At 48.0% G+C, this 17,876-nt stretch overlaps 1 protein-coding gene across 4 annotated transcripts in view; it reads left to right on the top strand.

Annotated features, from left to right (window-relative positions):
- The window catches only part of sh3pxd2aa (SH3 and PX domains 2Aa), a 99,529-nt gene that overhangs the window by 19,563 nt on the left and 62,090 nt on the right, over positions 1-17,876 (top strand). For all 4 annotated transcript variants that reach the window (XM_086297088.1, XM_086297090.1, XM_086297089.1 and 1 more), the window contains exons 3-4: positions 15,390-15,465; positions 17,292-17,368. In XM_086297088.1, coding sequence (XP_086153214.1) covers positions 15,390-15,465; positions 17,292-17,368 — 153 coding nt within the window. The remainder of the gene's footprint in view (positions 1-15,389; positions 15,466-17,291; positions 17,369-17,876) is intronic.

The raw sequence follows: 17,876 nt of genomic DNA, 5'->3' as shown, positions 1-17,876 counted from the left end.
TTTAAAGCTGTGGCGTGGCTCTCCATGTGAAAGGAGGCCTCTGACTCACGCCTTTACGAGGCTCTTCATTTGTACTCTGTCGGCACGCGCCTTCACAAGCACTCTTTTTCTTCTTCGTCCGAGTCCGCACTCGCACGAGCTTCCCTACAGCTACTGAATGTGCGGCTCAGGGAGGTTTTCATGCTACGGCTTTCCAAAAATCCCTTTTATTAGTTGCTGAGTCTCAAGGCTGGAAGCAGCTGAACAGATGCTAGCAGCAGGTTTCTGGTAAAACGGCAGCGCGTATATATTCAGCACAGCAAATTACACAGTCGCTGTGGTCAAATCGCTTACAAAGAAGGTCACTGACTCGTGAATCTCTAACCTCTATGTGGGCCGTTTGATGGAAACGTGTGTCTAGACCGCGAGGCGTTATCGGTATGCCATCCTCGAGGACAAACTGCTGAATGGACAGAGCGCTAGCTCAGCCTCGTTGTCCTTGAGGTGCTTTGTGGACGAACTGTAACTCAGCCCATTGTTTCAGGTCGAGGCTGCTTTATTTTATTTATGGGCGTGTGCGCCTGAGAGAAAAGAGAGAGGCAAAGGAAGGACACCTACACGCCAAACACTGGACGTGTCCCTCTGAGTTACAATCAAGCAGTTGAGAAGACGGCTACAGGCCGGGTCCTCACTGGACCCAGAGCAGAGGGGGGGGAGTATGCAGCATTTCCCACAGTCACAGCGAAGCGGTCGGGAGAGGGGCTAAATTTAGGATGAATGAGCACAGTTCATTTGTTTGTGGGACGTTTCCGTGGCTTGAAAAAGTCAGCAGTGTGACTGGAAGTGTTTCAAGGAGCGAGAGAGGCGGCAGAAGGAAGCGCGACAGTCGACCTGAAACACGAAGCGTCCGTGCTGAGCAGAAATGCTCCGCGTGGTTAAGCTGAAGGCAACGTGAAGTAGCCTTTATAATGAGCACAAATCCTCCCAACGCCAGCGTCTGTGTGTCGTCACCAGCAAACAGCCGGTTAACTGTTTCTGTGTCCTCACTCGCTTCTGATTGCTCTCACTCCCAGACACTGGCAGCATGAAGTGCATGCTGGGAGTTGATGGCTGCACGTCTGTCACTTATTCTGTTTTCATGCCATTTTGTGGCTCGACTCAGGGGTCAGTGCAGGCTTAAAGCTCTGTTTTTACAGTAGTTTTGTGTTTCTGTGCAGCGGTTTGCAATATTTGATTAGATACGCAGGCAGCCTGCAGATAAAGGCCTCTGCACGTTCCCACAGTGTGCTTCCTCTGTTTCCTTTGCTGCCTGTTACCTGCGATGTATGTGGTAGCTGACAGTCGGCTGTCTCACTCTGCTTTTCTTTCCTCTCTCTCCTCCACGCTCAGCTGGTCAGGTTTGTGTTTCTTCTCCGCCGCTGAGCTCGGAAGGAGACTCGATGAGAACTCGGGAGAGCTCCGGCAGCTTCACGCTGAGCTTTGAACAAAGAAGTTGCTCAAGGTTCTTTTTGCTATTTCATTACATTTCTGCCCAAGAATGACGAGCCTCTGTTCACCGTTTGGTGAATCACACAGTATTTATTTTACACTCCTGCGGCGTCTGTTGTTCAGAGAGGGCGAGTGGCGTTCTCTGTATGTCCGGATATTGTTGAGCACAGAGCAGCTTTCACTGTTCAGTGACTGAACAACATGTTATCAGCAGTGGGGTGAAAAATAAACACATGAAGTATAAAACATGACTCCGGCTACTGGTGAGACTGAGACGTGGAGGAAGACGGTTTGGCCCATCTGAAGCAACGAGTGTGTTCAAACAATCTGGGACTTGGTGCCCAAGCAAGAAGAACCAGGAGCTGGTGGAAGGAGACTGGAAAGTGCTCAGAGAGGCTTTGCAGGAACGCCATTCTGCAAAATCCTCCAACGACTGAGCCAATCAGGGCCTCAGTCTGTGAGGCGACTTGATCTGTGGTTGGTTGCTGGTGGGATGCAAGCCGGGGCTTGATTAATCCCGGCTGGGTCTAATGTTTAAAGACACTAACCCCCCCGTGACCCCACCACCGCAGATCACTGAAGATGCATCCCAGAGAGATCATCTAGAAGATGGATAGATGCATCTTTCACGCGCTGCCGGGAAGCCGCTTCGCTTCAGGAACCAGATGGTGGGAATGTTTGCAGGAACGGGTCCCAGCTGAGTTGGGGGAGAGAGAACCGACGTGCAACCAGATGTTGTTGGTTTTGGTGGCGATGTTTAATGTCCACAAGCAAGAAGGGGACAAACTGAAGGGCCTGAGAGTGCTGCTAAATCAAAGACAGGAAGTAAAGCAACCAGCTCACAGGATGACTAAACTACAACCTGCTGACTCCTCGCCAGGAAGAAAGCACCACTGCCTTTGCTCCTGGTGTGTGTGCAGTGTGTGTCTAAACCCGGCCCAGCCTCAGGCAGCAGCGAGTAACTGCTCCCAGTATCTGCCTGTTAGCAGAACACATCCTCCCAGTGTCTGCCTGTAGCATTTATGAACTGAATCACAGGCAGAAGGTGCACTGCTCACATTAAATCACAGCCCACCCTGAGTCACAGCCCTGTTGGGCTTAAATAGGGCAGCAACTAGGAGGACCCACTGATTGGTGGGTTGGACTCGGCTCCCGTCCAATCAGTAATAAATGCAGCGAGGAAGCGGAGCGACTGGCAGTAGCGTCACCGGGGCCAAAGGACGGCACGGTAACATCTACACTTCAAATCGCTGTGATAGTGGACGATTCCCCAGAAGAGATATGAGTGGAACTGTGAGCCAAACTAAGAGACTGAGATCTTATTTAAGGTTGAACCAGTGAGCACGAGGCCCAGCAAGGCTGGCGCAGGACTGCTCTTTGTGATAAACTAGGCCCACGCATAAAAACGATGCACCACTCGTGGTCAAAACGTCACTAATAACACTTTGCAGCCTGGAGATGCCGTTAGCATGACTTAACATCACGTTCTTCTTAATGGCCACCAGGGGGCAGTACCTGCGGTCCTGCGGCGTCACAGAGCAGTGGAGTTTATGCGCCCGTTTAAAGTCGCACTGAATAAAACATTGAGCACATTTGTAAATTATGATAATTCCAAGAGTCAGAAAGGAGATTATTCAGGATTCATACGCTAACGATTTATCACTCACGACTCATTAACCGAGGACTGTGCTCAGTCTCTCATTTACTCAGGAGCTCATAGCAGGAATGTGCATCCATGTGCCACACAGTGTGTCCTGCAAATTAGTGACATCAGGCCTCCTCAGTTGTTACTAAGATTCGCTCTTTTTAGTTTTAAAATGTGGGCTCAAATATGCCCGACACAGTCTGCTGTTTGCCCTTTAATGCTATAAACGTGCTAAATGGTAAAAATGGTAAATGGCCTGTATTTATATAGCGCTTTTCTAGTCCCTAAGGACCCCAAAGCGCTTTACACTACATTCAGTCACACACACATTCACACACTGGTGATGGCAGCTACATTGTAGCCACAGCTGCCCTGGGGCGCACTGACAGAGGTGCTAAAGGAAACCTCAGCCCAATCCTGTGTATTTGAAAGTAAATCGAGCGTGCTTCCTTAATCTGACGCCATCTACGCTCTGCTAGCGCCTGGAACGTCTCCCATCAGTCATTCCAAACACAAACTTGTGCTGAATCCAGGACTGACGTTCTCACAGTGCTCCTTATCTGCAGTATCGGTGGCCGGTCCCAACACAGCTTTATCTCGCTGCCTGTAGCTTAATAAACAAGGACTGAGTAAACAGCAGGCAGGATAGGACACGTGGGAGAGGTGGAGGTAGAGGAGCACAGAGATAACAGAAAATCTCTCACGCCGTCGTCTCCCTTTTTCGTTTGCCTCACACTCCTCGTTCACATCAACTTCCTGCGACTTGTCGATCTGCGTCTCTGCCTGCACATCTGTTTTCTTCACCCGTCTCTGGCTCTCTGCAAAAACGCCTCCCTGGCTTCAACCTTCACCACCTGTGCACCCTCCTATCTCCTCCCCAGCCGATCCAGCGCAGCTTCCAAACTCTCGGGGTCGAGCGCTTTCGCCAACTCGGCGCACGTCTCGTCAGTTTGCGTGTCCGTGGACGTGCATGCACACGTTTGCATGTGGGTGTATGCGTGACGCCTGAGTTGCTGGCGTTTTCTCCTGATTACCCAGGCAGTCTTTCTGTTACGGCGTGATCCAGTTTAACCCTGCGGGGAACTCTCCATCTCAGCCGGATTACATTTTATAGTGCAGACACAGGAGGAGCTTTAAAGGAAATAAAAGACCTTTGAATTAAAGCCCTTTAGCAAACCATGATACCATTTACACTTGGAAAGTTGGCCTCTGGAGGCTGACCCTATGGACTTAATTATGTCCCTAAAAGGAAATAGTAAAAATGTGAGCGTGCAAATGAAACAGCAACGCAAAAGTGTTACCGCTGCGTAATAACAAACGTTTACATTTTAATGCACGGAAATATGCATGCACATTTTTGCAGCTTTGGCGTGATGGTCTCACCTGTTTGAGGATAGTAAGTTTTAGTATTCATTGATTAAACGTTTCACTATTGGAAACCTGATGTGGTGTGCTGCCTCTTCTATGGTTTAAGACACACAGCTACAGTACTGTGCAAAAGGCTCAAACACCTCTAATTTCTTTATATTTTGCTCTGAGCACGAGGCATAGGTGCATGGATGTGCTGAAACAGGAGCAAATATATATGAAAATCCACTGTTAGAGGCAAAAACAGAAAAGTCGATATTTGGTTTGAACGCCTTTATTCTGCAGCACAGCTGGAAGTTTCTGAGGACGCCGTGGAAGGAATAGTTAGGAGTAGTTCAGGAACAGTTTTGGACTGACGTTCTTTGGATGTTTCTGCCTTCTTGTTCTGTTCTCTGTCACGATGATCCGTCACTGCTTCATGATGCTGAAGTCTGGGCTCTGACGAAGCTGATCCGTGACTAGTATGTGTGTTTGGGATCATCGTGATGAATTTTATGCTGGATCAGAATCTGATGGTATTTTCTCAGGTTCATGATTCCTTCAACTTTAACGAGCTCTCCAGCACCTCTGGCTGAAGTGCAGCCCTGCACCGTGACCGAGCCTCCACCGTGTTTCAGCGATGTCTGCAGGCAGCTGTTGCTGTACCTCGCTCACGACCCTTCTTACATGTTGATTGCTCCCTCAGTTCTTGTGTAAGTTTCATACTTCAGCCTTTGCTCTCTGTGTCCAAGCCACGCAGACATTTCTGTTGAGGCTTCAGTGAGCAGTAGATGGATCAGCTGAAGGAACAGATCAGTCGTCAGGTCTCTGTTTTCTTTATGATGTGATTTTTAGATATTATTCATGTGCTGTAGTTTTTTGTAGCTCTGTCACTTGTTCTGTTCTGTATGGACACGCTGCACACCGTGCTGAGACCAAGTTTGCAGCTAATAGCACTTCTGCAGTCACCGTGCTTCTGCAGAAATGCTATTTTATGCCTGTCAGACTGTGTTATCTTTGGCATTTTTCATAGTTTCAGCTAAAGAAATGGAAATGAATGATGTGTTTTTGGCTTCTCGTAACAAAGAGCCTAAAGATAGAATTAAACCTTTGCCAGCTTTGTGTGTAGACTCGTTGGTTGATCTTCTGAGTTGGAGCCTTTTTATGGTTCGAGGACTCACTGAGTGAAAAAGCAGCCAAAGTCCAGAGAAAACCGTGACAGACCTTCAAAAAACCTCCAACTATTACTCAACACCACAAAAATTATGCAAACGATATGAAACCTTGCCCAGTTCTCATGAATGGGAGCAACTGGTTTTACAACCACAGTTATAATCCTGGTCTCAGTGAGATTTGTTTTCCATTGGCGTGCTGTGCGTGACCACTGGTGGACATTAGCAGCAGGGTTGGTATTAGTTCACGGCACCAAGTCCACGAATGTGTAAAACACAAAGTTTGATTTCACATAAAACGGACTTTTATCCTCTCCACGAGTTCCTTGTGTATAAATAACTTGGCACCAATCAGGGACGGCTAATTCGAATCCACATTTTTCTGGTTTCTCCCACTTGGTTTCCAGTATTTTCTGCCTCCTGCTTCTCTCAGCCCACTCGTGGTTGTATTCCAAACCTCACGTCTCATATACCATCCCCACCCTCAGCCATGGAGTGCACTGAGAACCAACACACACCGATTCACCCCGTAGGGAGGAGAATGAGGTTTAGCCACGCCGCCCGAGGTCGGTCCTGGCTGTCAGCACGGAAACTCTGGAGACCGCCAGCACGGCTAAATTAGGTCCTCAGCTGCTTTATTAGCGCTGAACTCTGGCTCAGGTGAGGGCCTCTCCTCTCTGCCTGTAGTGTAACTGTAAGCTGGCTGGCCTACTTTCTTAACCCAAACTAAACACGCCCATGTTCTTCGCCCTGGACCGAGGCTGCAGCTGCTCTAAAGAGCAAAGATATTGTTGGTTTACTCCGCAGGACTCAGCCAGGCTGCTGAAGCGATGACTGGCCTGAAAATGCCACTGGAGCATTTAGCCGGTGCCTCTATTAAATGTGAAAGGAGGTTAAACTGCTGGGTGCAAATAAAGGGCAGAGCTCGCAGGATAAAATAGTCACTCTGATTAATTTTGCCCTTCAAAACTGCTTTTTATTATGGATTAAACGTCAAGTCGTCGCAGCTCAAAGCTGACTCAAAGCTAACATTTTTATATCAGCGTTATTAGAGACACGATGCTTGGTGCTCATGTGAGACTACAGAAGAGGCAGAAAGATGCTGTCTGAAGCCCTTTAATGTTGCAAAGATTAGAGGTCTTCCTGTTGGTCTGATTGTGAGTATTTGTGTGACTGCAGATGCCACAAGGAGTTGAGATAAGCTGGAATTCCGGTTCATCCTCTAGAGAAAACAGGATCTCATTCCAGTGAGGGAGTTTCCCGGTCAGAGTCCATTTCTCGAGCCTTGTTCCAAAGCTCACAGCGGGCCCTGCAACCCGGGGTTGGGCAGTGATGACAGAGCGACTGCAGATGGACGAACATCAACACACGCCTGCACCTGTTGTCGTACTGAAAGCGAGGGGAGCCCGGCTCGCCACGTGGGGTTAAACACCCTGCGGCGTCGACATATTCATGAACAGAGCCTCAACTCTGAGACAAATCCAAGCCCCACGCATGCATTCGCTGCTTAAAGCGTTCAGGAATCCAGCATATCATGTTCCGACCTGATCTAATGCGCCCACCGCGGGCAGCGATCTGTCCGGATCTGCTGCCAGGGTGCCGGTCTAAGTTTAGAGACACAACTGTGAGTGATTGTGGTTGGAAAGGAACGCCTTCCCTCCACAATCGGAGACATCTGCCTCTCTGAAACTGAACACTGCTGGGTGCTAATGCATGCTCATGCTTGATTCATGTGCTCCATTAGTTTCTGCTCGTTGGATTCGAGCTGTGATGAAATAAAGATTTCAGGAGGCTCTCTAATGGAGACCCGCCATGTTTCTCCTTGTTTTCTGTCATAATGGTGAATCTTTTTATTAAACACGTCCAGATTTTCAATTAATGAGGTCGACATTTGACCCAAAAGCTCAGGTTACACACTGCTCGCTTCTGTTTGGGAGGGGCAGCCAATCAGAAGAGGGTTGGCTTGAAGAAGGAGGAGCTTGTTTCAAACAGTTAAACAAACAAAGTGTTGCATTCATGTACATAAGGATTATTTTGAACTGTGAGTCATGGCGAGCTTCTCTGGTAGCGTCCGAGTTATAAAATCTGGGAATGAGCAGAAGGAATCTGACAGCTCCGGGGTGTAAAAGCGAGCGCCGGCATGTTGACTTTGTCTGTGACGGGATGTTTGCATACTGACACGACAGCGAGAGCAGCGACCTTATCGTGCGCTCGCCAGTGAGGAGAAGCATGCTCGAGCCTGCGGCCTCACTCAGCAGATCACATGGTTGCTTTGTCAGGACAGTCATGAGTTGTTCCAGAAGTTCGTGTGTGTGTTTCCATTCCACTCTGTTCCACTCCTGCAGAGCTCGGGGTAAACCCACAACAGGAAGTGAGGCATCAGTTGGCTGTAATGGCGCTGTGGCATCCCCCAAGTTTGTGCCAAGTGACTCTCACAGCTCCTTACAGAGCGGCTCTATTCTTAGCACATGTGCATGAAGCAGAGCTGCTGTTAGTCTCTGAGCCCCGTCGTTCCTCAGTGAAGCTGAACTGAGACTAAAGCGCTCTTATAATAACTGTGTCGCTGCTAAAGCTACGTGGACCAAACGCTGAGCTGGAACGTTCTCTTGAAGGTGGATGTTTCCATGTTTTCAGAGACAGACGTCTTCAGGTTTCATGTGGATAAGATGAGCGACCTCTGCTGGTTACAGTTACATCTTCCTGCTTTGTCTCTGTTTTAGTCACAAAATGATGGAGCACATTATATGATTTTTTTCTTTAGTCGGCTACATGAATGAATAAACAGTTGAATCATGGTGAAACAAATGTATTACTGGAGCCTTTTCATCACTGCCCAGTTCATTTTCGAGAACAGTCCAGTCCTGCGTCTCTATGCCAGCCACAGAGGCTGAAGTGCATCCAAATATGTTTCTAAATATCTCGATTTTCTGACTCGGTTTGTCAGCTGTAGAACAGAATTGGGGGAAGAGGACTGAATTCTCCTTTTATAGGCAAAGTTTAATAAGCTACACTTCCTCAGTGACTGTGTGGAAATCAAAGATGGACAGCGATGTTTGCGGCTCTACAAAATTCAAACTGCCTTCATGTTTTTATGAATTCAGCCATTGCACGTGTCAGCCCTGTGGGTCCCTGATTGGTGGAAATTCTCGTGCAATCAGCGCACACAGACTCTCCTGATTATTAGAGACTGTTGATGATAAATGTTAGTTTTCTATATGCGTTCTGTTTGCCGTCATCCTAAAAAGAGGCAAAATAACTCAGTGGATATTTCACTTACCCACAGGTGTAGTCCGGTGTCATTAATGGTGGACGGTTTACTTTCACTCACGCACAGCACGAGCCGTCAGCGTTCACGTGTGTTAGTTAAACATGTCTAATATTGTGGCTGTGACCATCAGTGATTAGGTTTTAGATCTCACCCTGGGTCAACACACCTGACTCACATGATTAGTTCATTACCAGGCCTCTGGAGAACTTCAAGACATGCTGAGGAGGTCATTTAGCCGTTTAAATCAGCTGTGTTGGATCAAGGACGCATCTAAACCTGCAGGACACCGGCCCTCGAGGCCTGGAGGTCCCCACCCCTGCTCCAGCCGATGTGCTTTGTCCAGTGTTTTCCTGTGTCAGTACAGAGTCTTCCTCCATGGCCTACATGCTCGTCGTGGTATGAGAAGTAGCCACACCCTCACACACACAAACATTGGTAAAGCCGTTCAGCATTGTTGGGTTTGGAAGGCAGGAGTCTGTCTTTTCACATAGATGTATGAAATGTCTTTTAGAACGCCTGACGTTAAAGTCACGATGGGAAACACAAGCAGAGTCATTGATAAAGGCTTTCTGTATAAAGTGGGACTGACCCCACTCATGTCATTTACACTTGATAAACAAGTGTCTGCTGTTGTCAGATCCAGTTTTTACCAGCTTCGCCTTATTTCTAAGGCCAGGCGCTATATCCCGTATAAAGACCTAGAAAAGCTCATCCACGCCTTTGTAACGTCAAGGCTTGATTACTGTAATTCACTTTATTGTGGTCTCCACTCTTCCCTTTTACATAGATTACAGACAGTTCAGAATGCTGCAGCTCGCATTCTAACTAAAACCAAGAAGTTTGCCCACATTACTCCTGTCCTTGCTGATCTGCACTGGTTGCCTGTCAAATATCGTATTCAATTTAAAATTTTGTTGTTTACTTTTAAAATTACCAATAACACTGCACCCAGCTACCTTAAGGAACTTTTAAACCCATATGCTCCTGCTAGGGCTTTAAGGTCATCCTCACAGTTGCTGCTGGTTCAGCCCAGATCTCGACTGAAATCTAGAGGTGATCGATCGTTTGCTCTAGTTGCACCGGAGCTGTGGAACAATCTCCCGATTGGCATCTGAGCGTCTGATTCTATTCATTCTTTTAAATCACAGCTAAAAACATATCTTTTTAAACTTGCCTTTTCTACCAGTTAAATGCTGGCTTGCTTGCAGTGACCTATTGACCTATTGTATTAAATTCTCTGCTTTCTTTCCATTATTGGTGTCTTTTATCATGGTGGTACAGTCTTACCTTGCTATAACCTATGTGCTGCAGTTTACTCTTATTGGTGGCTTTATCTGTGAACATAATTCGTTACCTTTATGTATTTGATGTTAATGTGTGAACTGTTTTATTTTTTATTGTTTTATGTAAAGCACTTTGGTATGCCCAAGGCTTTTAAATGTGCTCTATAAATAAAGATTGTTGTTGTTGTTGTTGTCATCATCAATGCTCGGAAAGCTCCCGGCCCAGACGGCGTGTCTCCTGCCACCCTCAGACACTGTGCAAACGAGCTGGCCCCAGTGTTTTCTGGCATCTTCAACTCCTCACTGCAGGCATGTCATGTGCCTGCCTGCTTCAAGTCCTCTACCATAATCCCTGTCCCCAAGAAACCTAGGATCACTGGACTAAATGACTACAGACCCGTGGCTCTGACATCTGTGGTCATGAAGTCATTTGAGCGCCTAGTTCTCTCCCATCTCAAGACCCTCACGGCCCCCCTCCTGGACCCCCTGCAGTTTGCATATAGAGCCAACAGGTCTGTAGACGACGCCATCAACATGGCCCTACACTTCATCCTGCAGCATCTGGACTCCCCAGGAACCTACGCCAGGATCCTGTTTGTGGACTTCAGCTCTGCCTTCAACACCATCCTTCCAGACCATCTCCAAGGCAAGCTTTCCCAGATGAATGTGCCTGATCCCATCTGCCGGTGGATCACTGACTTCCTGACGGACAGGAAGCAGCACGTGAGGCTGGGGAAGAATGTCTCGGACTCCCGGACCATCAGCACCGGCTCCCCTCAGGGCTGTGTTCTTTCTCCTCTGCTCTTCTCCCTGTACACCAACTGCTGCACCTCCACCCACCAGTCTGTCAAGCTAATCAAGTTCGCAGATGACACCACCGTCATTGGGCTCATCTCTGACGGGGATGAGTCTGCCTACAGGAGGGAGGTTGAACGTCTGGTGTCCTGGTGCAGCCACAACAACCTGGTGCTGAATGCCCAGAAGACAGTGGAGATTATTGTGGACTTCAGGAAGCACACAGCCCCACTCCCCCCCATCATCCTGACTGACACCCCCATCACCTCTGTGGACTCATTCCGCTTCCTGGGTACCACCATCACCCAGGACCTGAAGTGGGAGCCCACCATCACCTCCGTCATCAAGAAAGCCCAGCAGAGGATGTACTTCCTGAGGCAGCTGAAGAAATTCAACCTGCCAACACGGACGATGATGCAATTCTACACTGCAATCATCGAGTCCATCCTCACCTCCTCCATCACCGTGTGGTACGCTGGAGCCACTATCAGGGACAAACAGAGACTGCAGCGTGTTGTGCGCTCTGCTGAGAAGGTGATTGGCTGCAGACTCCCATCTCTGCAGGACCTGTACACCTCCAGGACACTGCGGCGTGCAGCCCGGATCTCAGCTGACCCTTCTCACCCTGGACACAGTCTGTTTGACCTGCTCCCCTCAGGCAGGAGGCTCCGGTCCATTCGCACCAGAACCTCTCGCCACAAGAACAGTTTCTTCCCCTCTGCTGTTGGACACATGAACAATAACCACATGACTGTCCCCGCCACTAACATATGACCCTACGCTGTGTCACTGCATCATTTCATGTCTGGCACTGATCACCACCTGCACTCATGTATATATCTTTCTACGTAGCACTCATAATTCTTATTCTCATGTATATATCTCATGTATATCTCATGCACATATCTTTCTTTCTACATAGCACTTTAATTCTTATTGTTTGCACTGAAGCACCGCAGCAAATTCCTAATGTTGTAAACCTCAACATCTGGCAATAAACCCATTCTGATTCTGATTCTGATTCTGATGTCGTCGCTGAAGGAGCTCGGCTGCCATTTTTGTGCTGCTTCATTTTCAAGGTTTTGTTTTGGACTCTAAACCCAGAGCTGCTGAATCGTAGTCCCGAGGCCGTCTCAGGACTACAGACCACCTTCCTCTCAGTACCTACACTCTGATCACGTTTATGCTTTTAGCTCATGTGGTAATGTGGAAATAAGACGAGCGTCAGCGCGAGCCGGACAGTAAGCATTACATCATCGCATCCTGGATTCACTCTGAGGGGAGACGAAGAAGAATCTTTTTTTTTTTTACCTGACTCCCAACATTTACACCAGTGGTCCAGAGCTGCACCGCATCATCCAATCACATCTCTTCACAACTCTTCTTCACACTCTCTCTCTGCTGGTTACCAAGGAGACAGTGGAGTCTGAGAAGTGGAGCGATGGTTTGGCGTGGATGTGTTTCTTTCTTTCCTTTCTCTTTTGGCATCCTCAGAGTGGAATTTTACCACCTGGACTCCTGATCGTCTGCTATCGTGCTGCAAACGTGCACGCTCGCAGGCCGTGCACGTGCAGCCTGTGTGCATGCATCCATGTAAAAGAGCAGTTGCGCCTGTGGCTGTGTCACCTGATCCCCGCCGTCCCACCTGTTCTCACCATTCTCTCTCCCTCGGTGATCCTGTAACTCCCGGCAGGTCGTGAGCACGCTCTCTCCTGCCAGGAATCTGTCAGCGGCGACAGGAAAACGTGTATTTCAGGACAAGCTTCGACCAGCCGGAGAGTGTCTCGAGTAATGAGCTGACCTTGATCCGAGTGGATCAGTTCAGGCTGCACCGGCAGAGTTTGAAAAGGAGGGTGGGGGTGTAATTAGTTTGTTGAACTGAGAAGGAAAGCTGACATGACGAGCCTTACGGTTACGTCTGTCCTCTCAGTGTGTCGCACCTGCACGCAGGTGAGCACCTTACAACTTTGCCTTCATTAAGAAAGTGGAAACGGTGGCACAGTCACACTTCAAACCTGCGAGTTCAGCATCGGTGAAATGTTTGGGGGCCGTCCATCATCCATCCGTGTGTCACGGACACAGATCCTGTGAGCAGGATCCAAACCGTTTAGTGCCGTGGCAGCGTTAGAGGAAAAGAGTTGGGTATGGTCATTGGATGAGTGGGAAAAAATAAGACAGGAATTCAATGAAAAGGTGGAGGCAGACTGACAGATGGACGGGGGAAATGGGATCAGGCGACGGATGTTTCCGGAGTGGGCGCTGGGGATTAGTGCGAGTGTTTTCTGGGTATCTTCTTGCATCCAGACCCACCCGGCTGTTTGCTCGCTCGGTTCCCCGAGGTCTCTTACAGCTTTCAGCCATCACACACAGACACGGCCGACAGCTCCCATCGCCTGTTATACGTCTTTATGGACTTCAGCCCCCTACACACACGTGCACACATGCTCCGTGCACACACACACATGCACACACACATGTGCACACATGCTCCGTGCACACACACGTGCACACACACACGTGCACACATGCTCCGTGCACACACACACATGCACACACACATGTGCACACATGCTCCGTGCACACACACATGCACACACACACGTGCACACATGCTCCTTCCGTCTCTGATTCTGTAGGATGTTTGCTGCAGTGCTGTGCAGCCTCCTCACCCTCTGCATCTGCCCTCTGCTGTTTTTGCTTTCTCTCTAATCTTGATTGATCTATTTGAAGAGTGGAAAAGAGCAGGAATCTGCTGCGTTCTCCTTTCTCTTGGCTTTCTCCTGTTTTTGTTTTTTCTTTGTCTTAATGCTTCGCTCTGCACGCTCCCTCTCTCTGCACCTCCTGCTCTGGTGTCAGCACTTCTCTCGCCGTCTTCATGTCGTTCATGCTGGTTTGACCCCCGTGAACCCCGCGGCTCACTGGACTTGTTTTTTTTATTGATACCAGCGTGCAGCTTTGGGACTGAGGTGTGACGCTCGATATGATGCACAATCACCCCTGAGCAGAAAAACCGTTTTGTGATGGTAAAGAAGCGTTTTTAGTAGATTAAAAGGTAGTTACTGTTTTGACTGAGACTCTCTTACTTCATATTTAAGAGTTACCTTCATTCTTTTTGTTTGGGAGACTCAGAGGAGGAAGTTTGGTATCAGCAATAAGTTTGCTGCTAACATGTTCCAGCAGCTAACCAGATACAAAGAGATGCTTAATGTGTTGAACAGACACTACTGTGGTGATGCTAAGCTAACTGCTGCTGGTCTTTTTCTTTTCTTAAACCTGATTGGTTACCAGCCCTGTGGTAGCTGGGATAGGCTCCACCCTGTGCTGTGGGTGTTTATGTTAGCTTAGGTTAGCATAGCATAGCATAGAAACAAAACAGAAACTTGGCAGCGTCAGGTCTTAACCTACATCTGCACTTTAGCTCACCTTCATATCTTCCTTTTAAAAAGGAGTTTTTTCTCACCACTGTTGCCAACTGCTTGCTTGTATGTTGCTGTAATATGATTGGAGGGTCTTCACCTTACAACAAAAAGCACCTTGAAGCAACTGCTGTTGGAATACAAATAAATACATTTATTATAAATAAAAGTGAATTGAATTCATGTCCAGGGTTGGTTTATAGCGTTTACCTTTTTGTGGCTGCTGTGACAGCATTGCATCATTTCCCAACTGTATGGTGTTTGAGAGACTGAGTGTGCACACAGGAGTGAGCACCTCGTTGATTTCTTTGATTAATAAATATTAACTTTGTGACAATAAATCAGCTGCCTCTCCACTTTCTTTCTGATCGTGTGTCATTGTCTTGGATAACTGATCTAAATCTTTAAGTTCAGTTTTGCGTTACTCTTTATCCCCCAGTGTTCCTCCTGCATGGTGTTTTGTCTTTACATCCACACATGCACAGCAGATCATGTGCATTTCTACTTGTATGAACACACGGCTAAAGATTTACTGCTGCAGAGGCCTGAGGCTGAGCCTAACCCATTTTTCTATATAAATAATTAATGACAGTCAAACATTTTTGAATGTTGCTCACAAATAAGGAAACAGTTTATGTCTCTATATAGAGCCAAAAAAGTAACGTGCACACAAGCTGACGTCTAAGACGTTTTGCTTTTAAGGAATGCCATCCTGGAATGATTTCATGCAGGGTCGTTTATCTTTGGTTTTTCTCAGTGTCGGTGAAAATGATCTCTGAAGCTGCTCTCAGGAATATATTTGAGCTAAAGAGCTTGGCTAGCTGTGTTTATGCTAAGCTAATTGCCTCCCGGCTTCAGGTTTATACTTGACATGACACACGAGATTGATATCGATCTTTCTTATCTCGCGCCCAGGAGAGACGCAGATGATTCCTAAAACGTGAAGCTGAGCCGAACATAAAACTAAAGCCGTTTCCTCTCCTCGTGTTTCCACAGATGCAGATACTCGACAAGTTCCCAATTGAGGGAGGGCAAAAAGACCCGAAGAAGAGGATCATCCCATTTCTCCCAGGTGATAGCCTGCTCCTGAGCTCTCGTTATCTGAACAGGCTCCCATATTAATAATGTATGACTGGCACTCGCAGGGCGTCTGTGTGTGTCTGTGTGTGTGTGTGTTACTGCTGATGAGGCATTATCTGTGACTTTCAAATCTCAGCTGTGTTTTCGTGCCTGTGCGTCTGTGTGATGTTCATTTTTGGATGTGGAGAGTGTCTGAGTCACATTATGATCGTGCATGAATGTGATCACTGGATTATGCTGTGCTCGCGTGTCTGTGTGTGTGAGATCGACAACACGCACACACACACACACCCGTCACATTCAGGTTGATGGTGACCTGCAGCGGTGGGCACGATGCTGCCTGTGTGTGTCTGCCTGTGTGTGTCCTCCATGTAGATTCTCCAGCTCTGTGTGTGCTCAGGCAGTAAAAGGCTTCTGTGTGTTCACAGCAGTTTATTTTGGTAACCGCTCTGTTTAAGCTCCGCGGCCAACACGTGGTCCCAGCATCAGCTTTATAGCCCCCCCCCCCCCAACCCTCCTCATCCTCACACTCACAAACAAAACCAATCTAGAAACCCACCAAACACAAACCTCCCACTTTGCTAGAAAGCCAGTGGCGCCACATGCAAACATAACCGACTGTCTGCGGATGCACGCTCAGCTCGGACTCTTAATGGACTCTTTCAGTCTGAAGTTGCAGGACAACGTTTAAGTTTCAGAGCTCGGCAATAAAAAAAAAAAAAAATCACCAGGCGTGCAGTTTTTCTACTGTTTTGTGTATGGAAGCCAAAAAGCGCCAAAAAAGATTAGATTATTAAATAAATGTAAAAACAAGAGTGTTTGGGAGCCCACACGGTGAGTGGGTTTAAATTAGTTTATATTCAAGAGGAGGCTCACGGCCCCACAGCAGGGACTGTGGATACGTTCAACATATAAGGTCCACTTAGCTTCAAACCATTCTCCTGTCGCCACACTGAGCTCTGAGATCTTCTCTAATGATCACGCTGTTTCCCTGAGCCGATTGGTCAGTGAGCGGCTGTTTAATGTGTGCTGAGCTCCTCGTTGGCTCAGAGGCAGCTCAAGCTCAAACACCTGCACAGGACCAGAGACGGTAACATGGAGGCTTCAGGTTCTGTAGAGAGAATATGTGCAGTTAGATGGTGTTCAAGGTCAAACTTTTCAGGCTGCAGTGAAACAGTCATGTTGTTGTGGCCTCTGGCTCATTTGTCTGGGATCAACTGAAAAGGATCCTTTACAAAAGTGCGACTGAGTGAAAGTTACTGTATGATCTTTGCATTTATATTCTGGTATCACTGCATGTCTTCATGCAGCATTTAGCATTTGAAAATGTCTGCTTCTCTTTACTGTGTGTGTGTGTGTGTGTGTGTGTGTGCGTGTGTGTGTGTGTGTGTGCGCGTGTGTGTGCGTCACAGTGTTGACTGAAGCCTCGTTGCTGTTGTTGCTGTAACATCACATTAGTGCTGCTCCAGCTCCAACGTTGCACTGTTTTTGTAACTCACGGGGAAAATGGGACTAAAGTCTGTGCTGGAGGATTCCCCTTTAAACAGTAATTCCAGGGTTCCTCACACAACAGAGTGCACGACCCCGGGCCTGCCGGGGTGGGGGGGTGACACAGCTGGAGTGTGGGCCTGAGATGTCATTCATTACTGACATCTCCTGACAGGTCTGAGTATTACAGGAAGCTTTGGCTGCTCTGCAGAATCAGCTAAATGTGTATTTTTAGGGATGCTGTGCATGTCTCCAGTATTTACTCTCCTTTCCTCTGTTGGCCGTCACCTCCATCCTTATTATTTTTTGTCCCCTTTCCTCCCCTTCCAGGCAAAATCCTGTTCCGGAGGAGTCATGTGCGAGACGTGGCCATGAAGCGGCTGCGTTTCATCGATGACTACTGCAGGGTAAACGTCCCTCAGCTTCTCGTCTGTCTGTGGGGGGGCATCCCCGAGCCTGTCAGGGGTCAAGGGTCACGATCCGTGCTGTCTTTCACACGCTGTTCGGGGGGGGTGCATAAAACTTGCACACCTTAACCCTGGAGAACCCACTGGGTCAGAGCCGACCCCATTGGTTTTCTAGGGGTTCTCCAGGGTTAAACTGACCTCCATTATTTTAAAGTCCATCTCGCTAACGACCTCCTCCCCTCGTTTGCTGGTTTTGTTTCCAGCAACAAAATCAACATAAAAGCGACGAGCGTTTGTAGTCCTGCAGCTCCAGAGTGACTTTCCTTATCACTTCCTGTTCCCACTCTTATTAGTTTTTTTAATCCTCCATCGTGCCCTCCCCCTCTTCCTTCCTTCCTTCCTCTTGGCTCAAAGCTGCACGAGCAGAAGGGAGATTCAGGCTCTGATGTTTGTCTCACGCATAATTATGCAGCAGTATTCCTCGCCTGTGTCAGGCAGGGTTACCCAC

This window comes from Aulonocara sp. 'chitande type north' Nkhata Bay, linkage group LG6 (genome assembly GCF_057382095.1).
Source record: "Aulonocara sp. 'chitande type north' Nkhata Bay isolate Kocher_YH1m ecotype deep benthic linkage group LG6, A_spYH_male_GT1.1, whole genome shotgun sequence".
In the NCBI taxonomy this organism is placed as follows: domain Eukaryota; kingdom Metazoa; phylum Chordata; class Actinopteri; order Cichliformes; family Cichlidae; genus Aulonocara; species Aulonocara sp. 'chitande type north' Nkhata Bay.
This window is presented reverse-complemented; position numbering and strand designations above follow the sequence as displayed.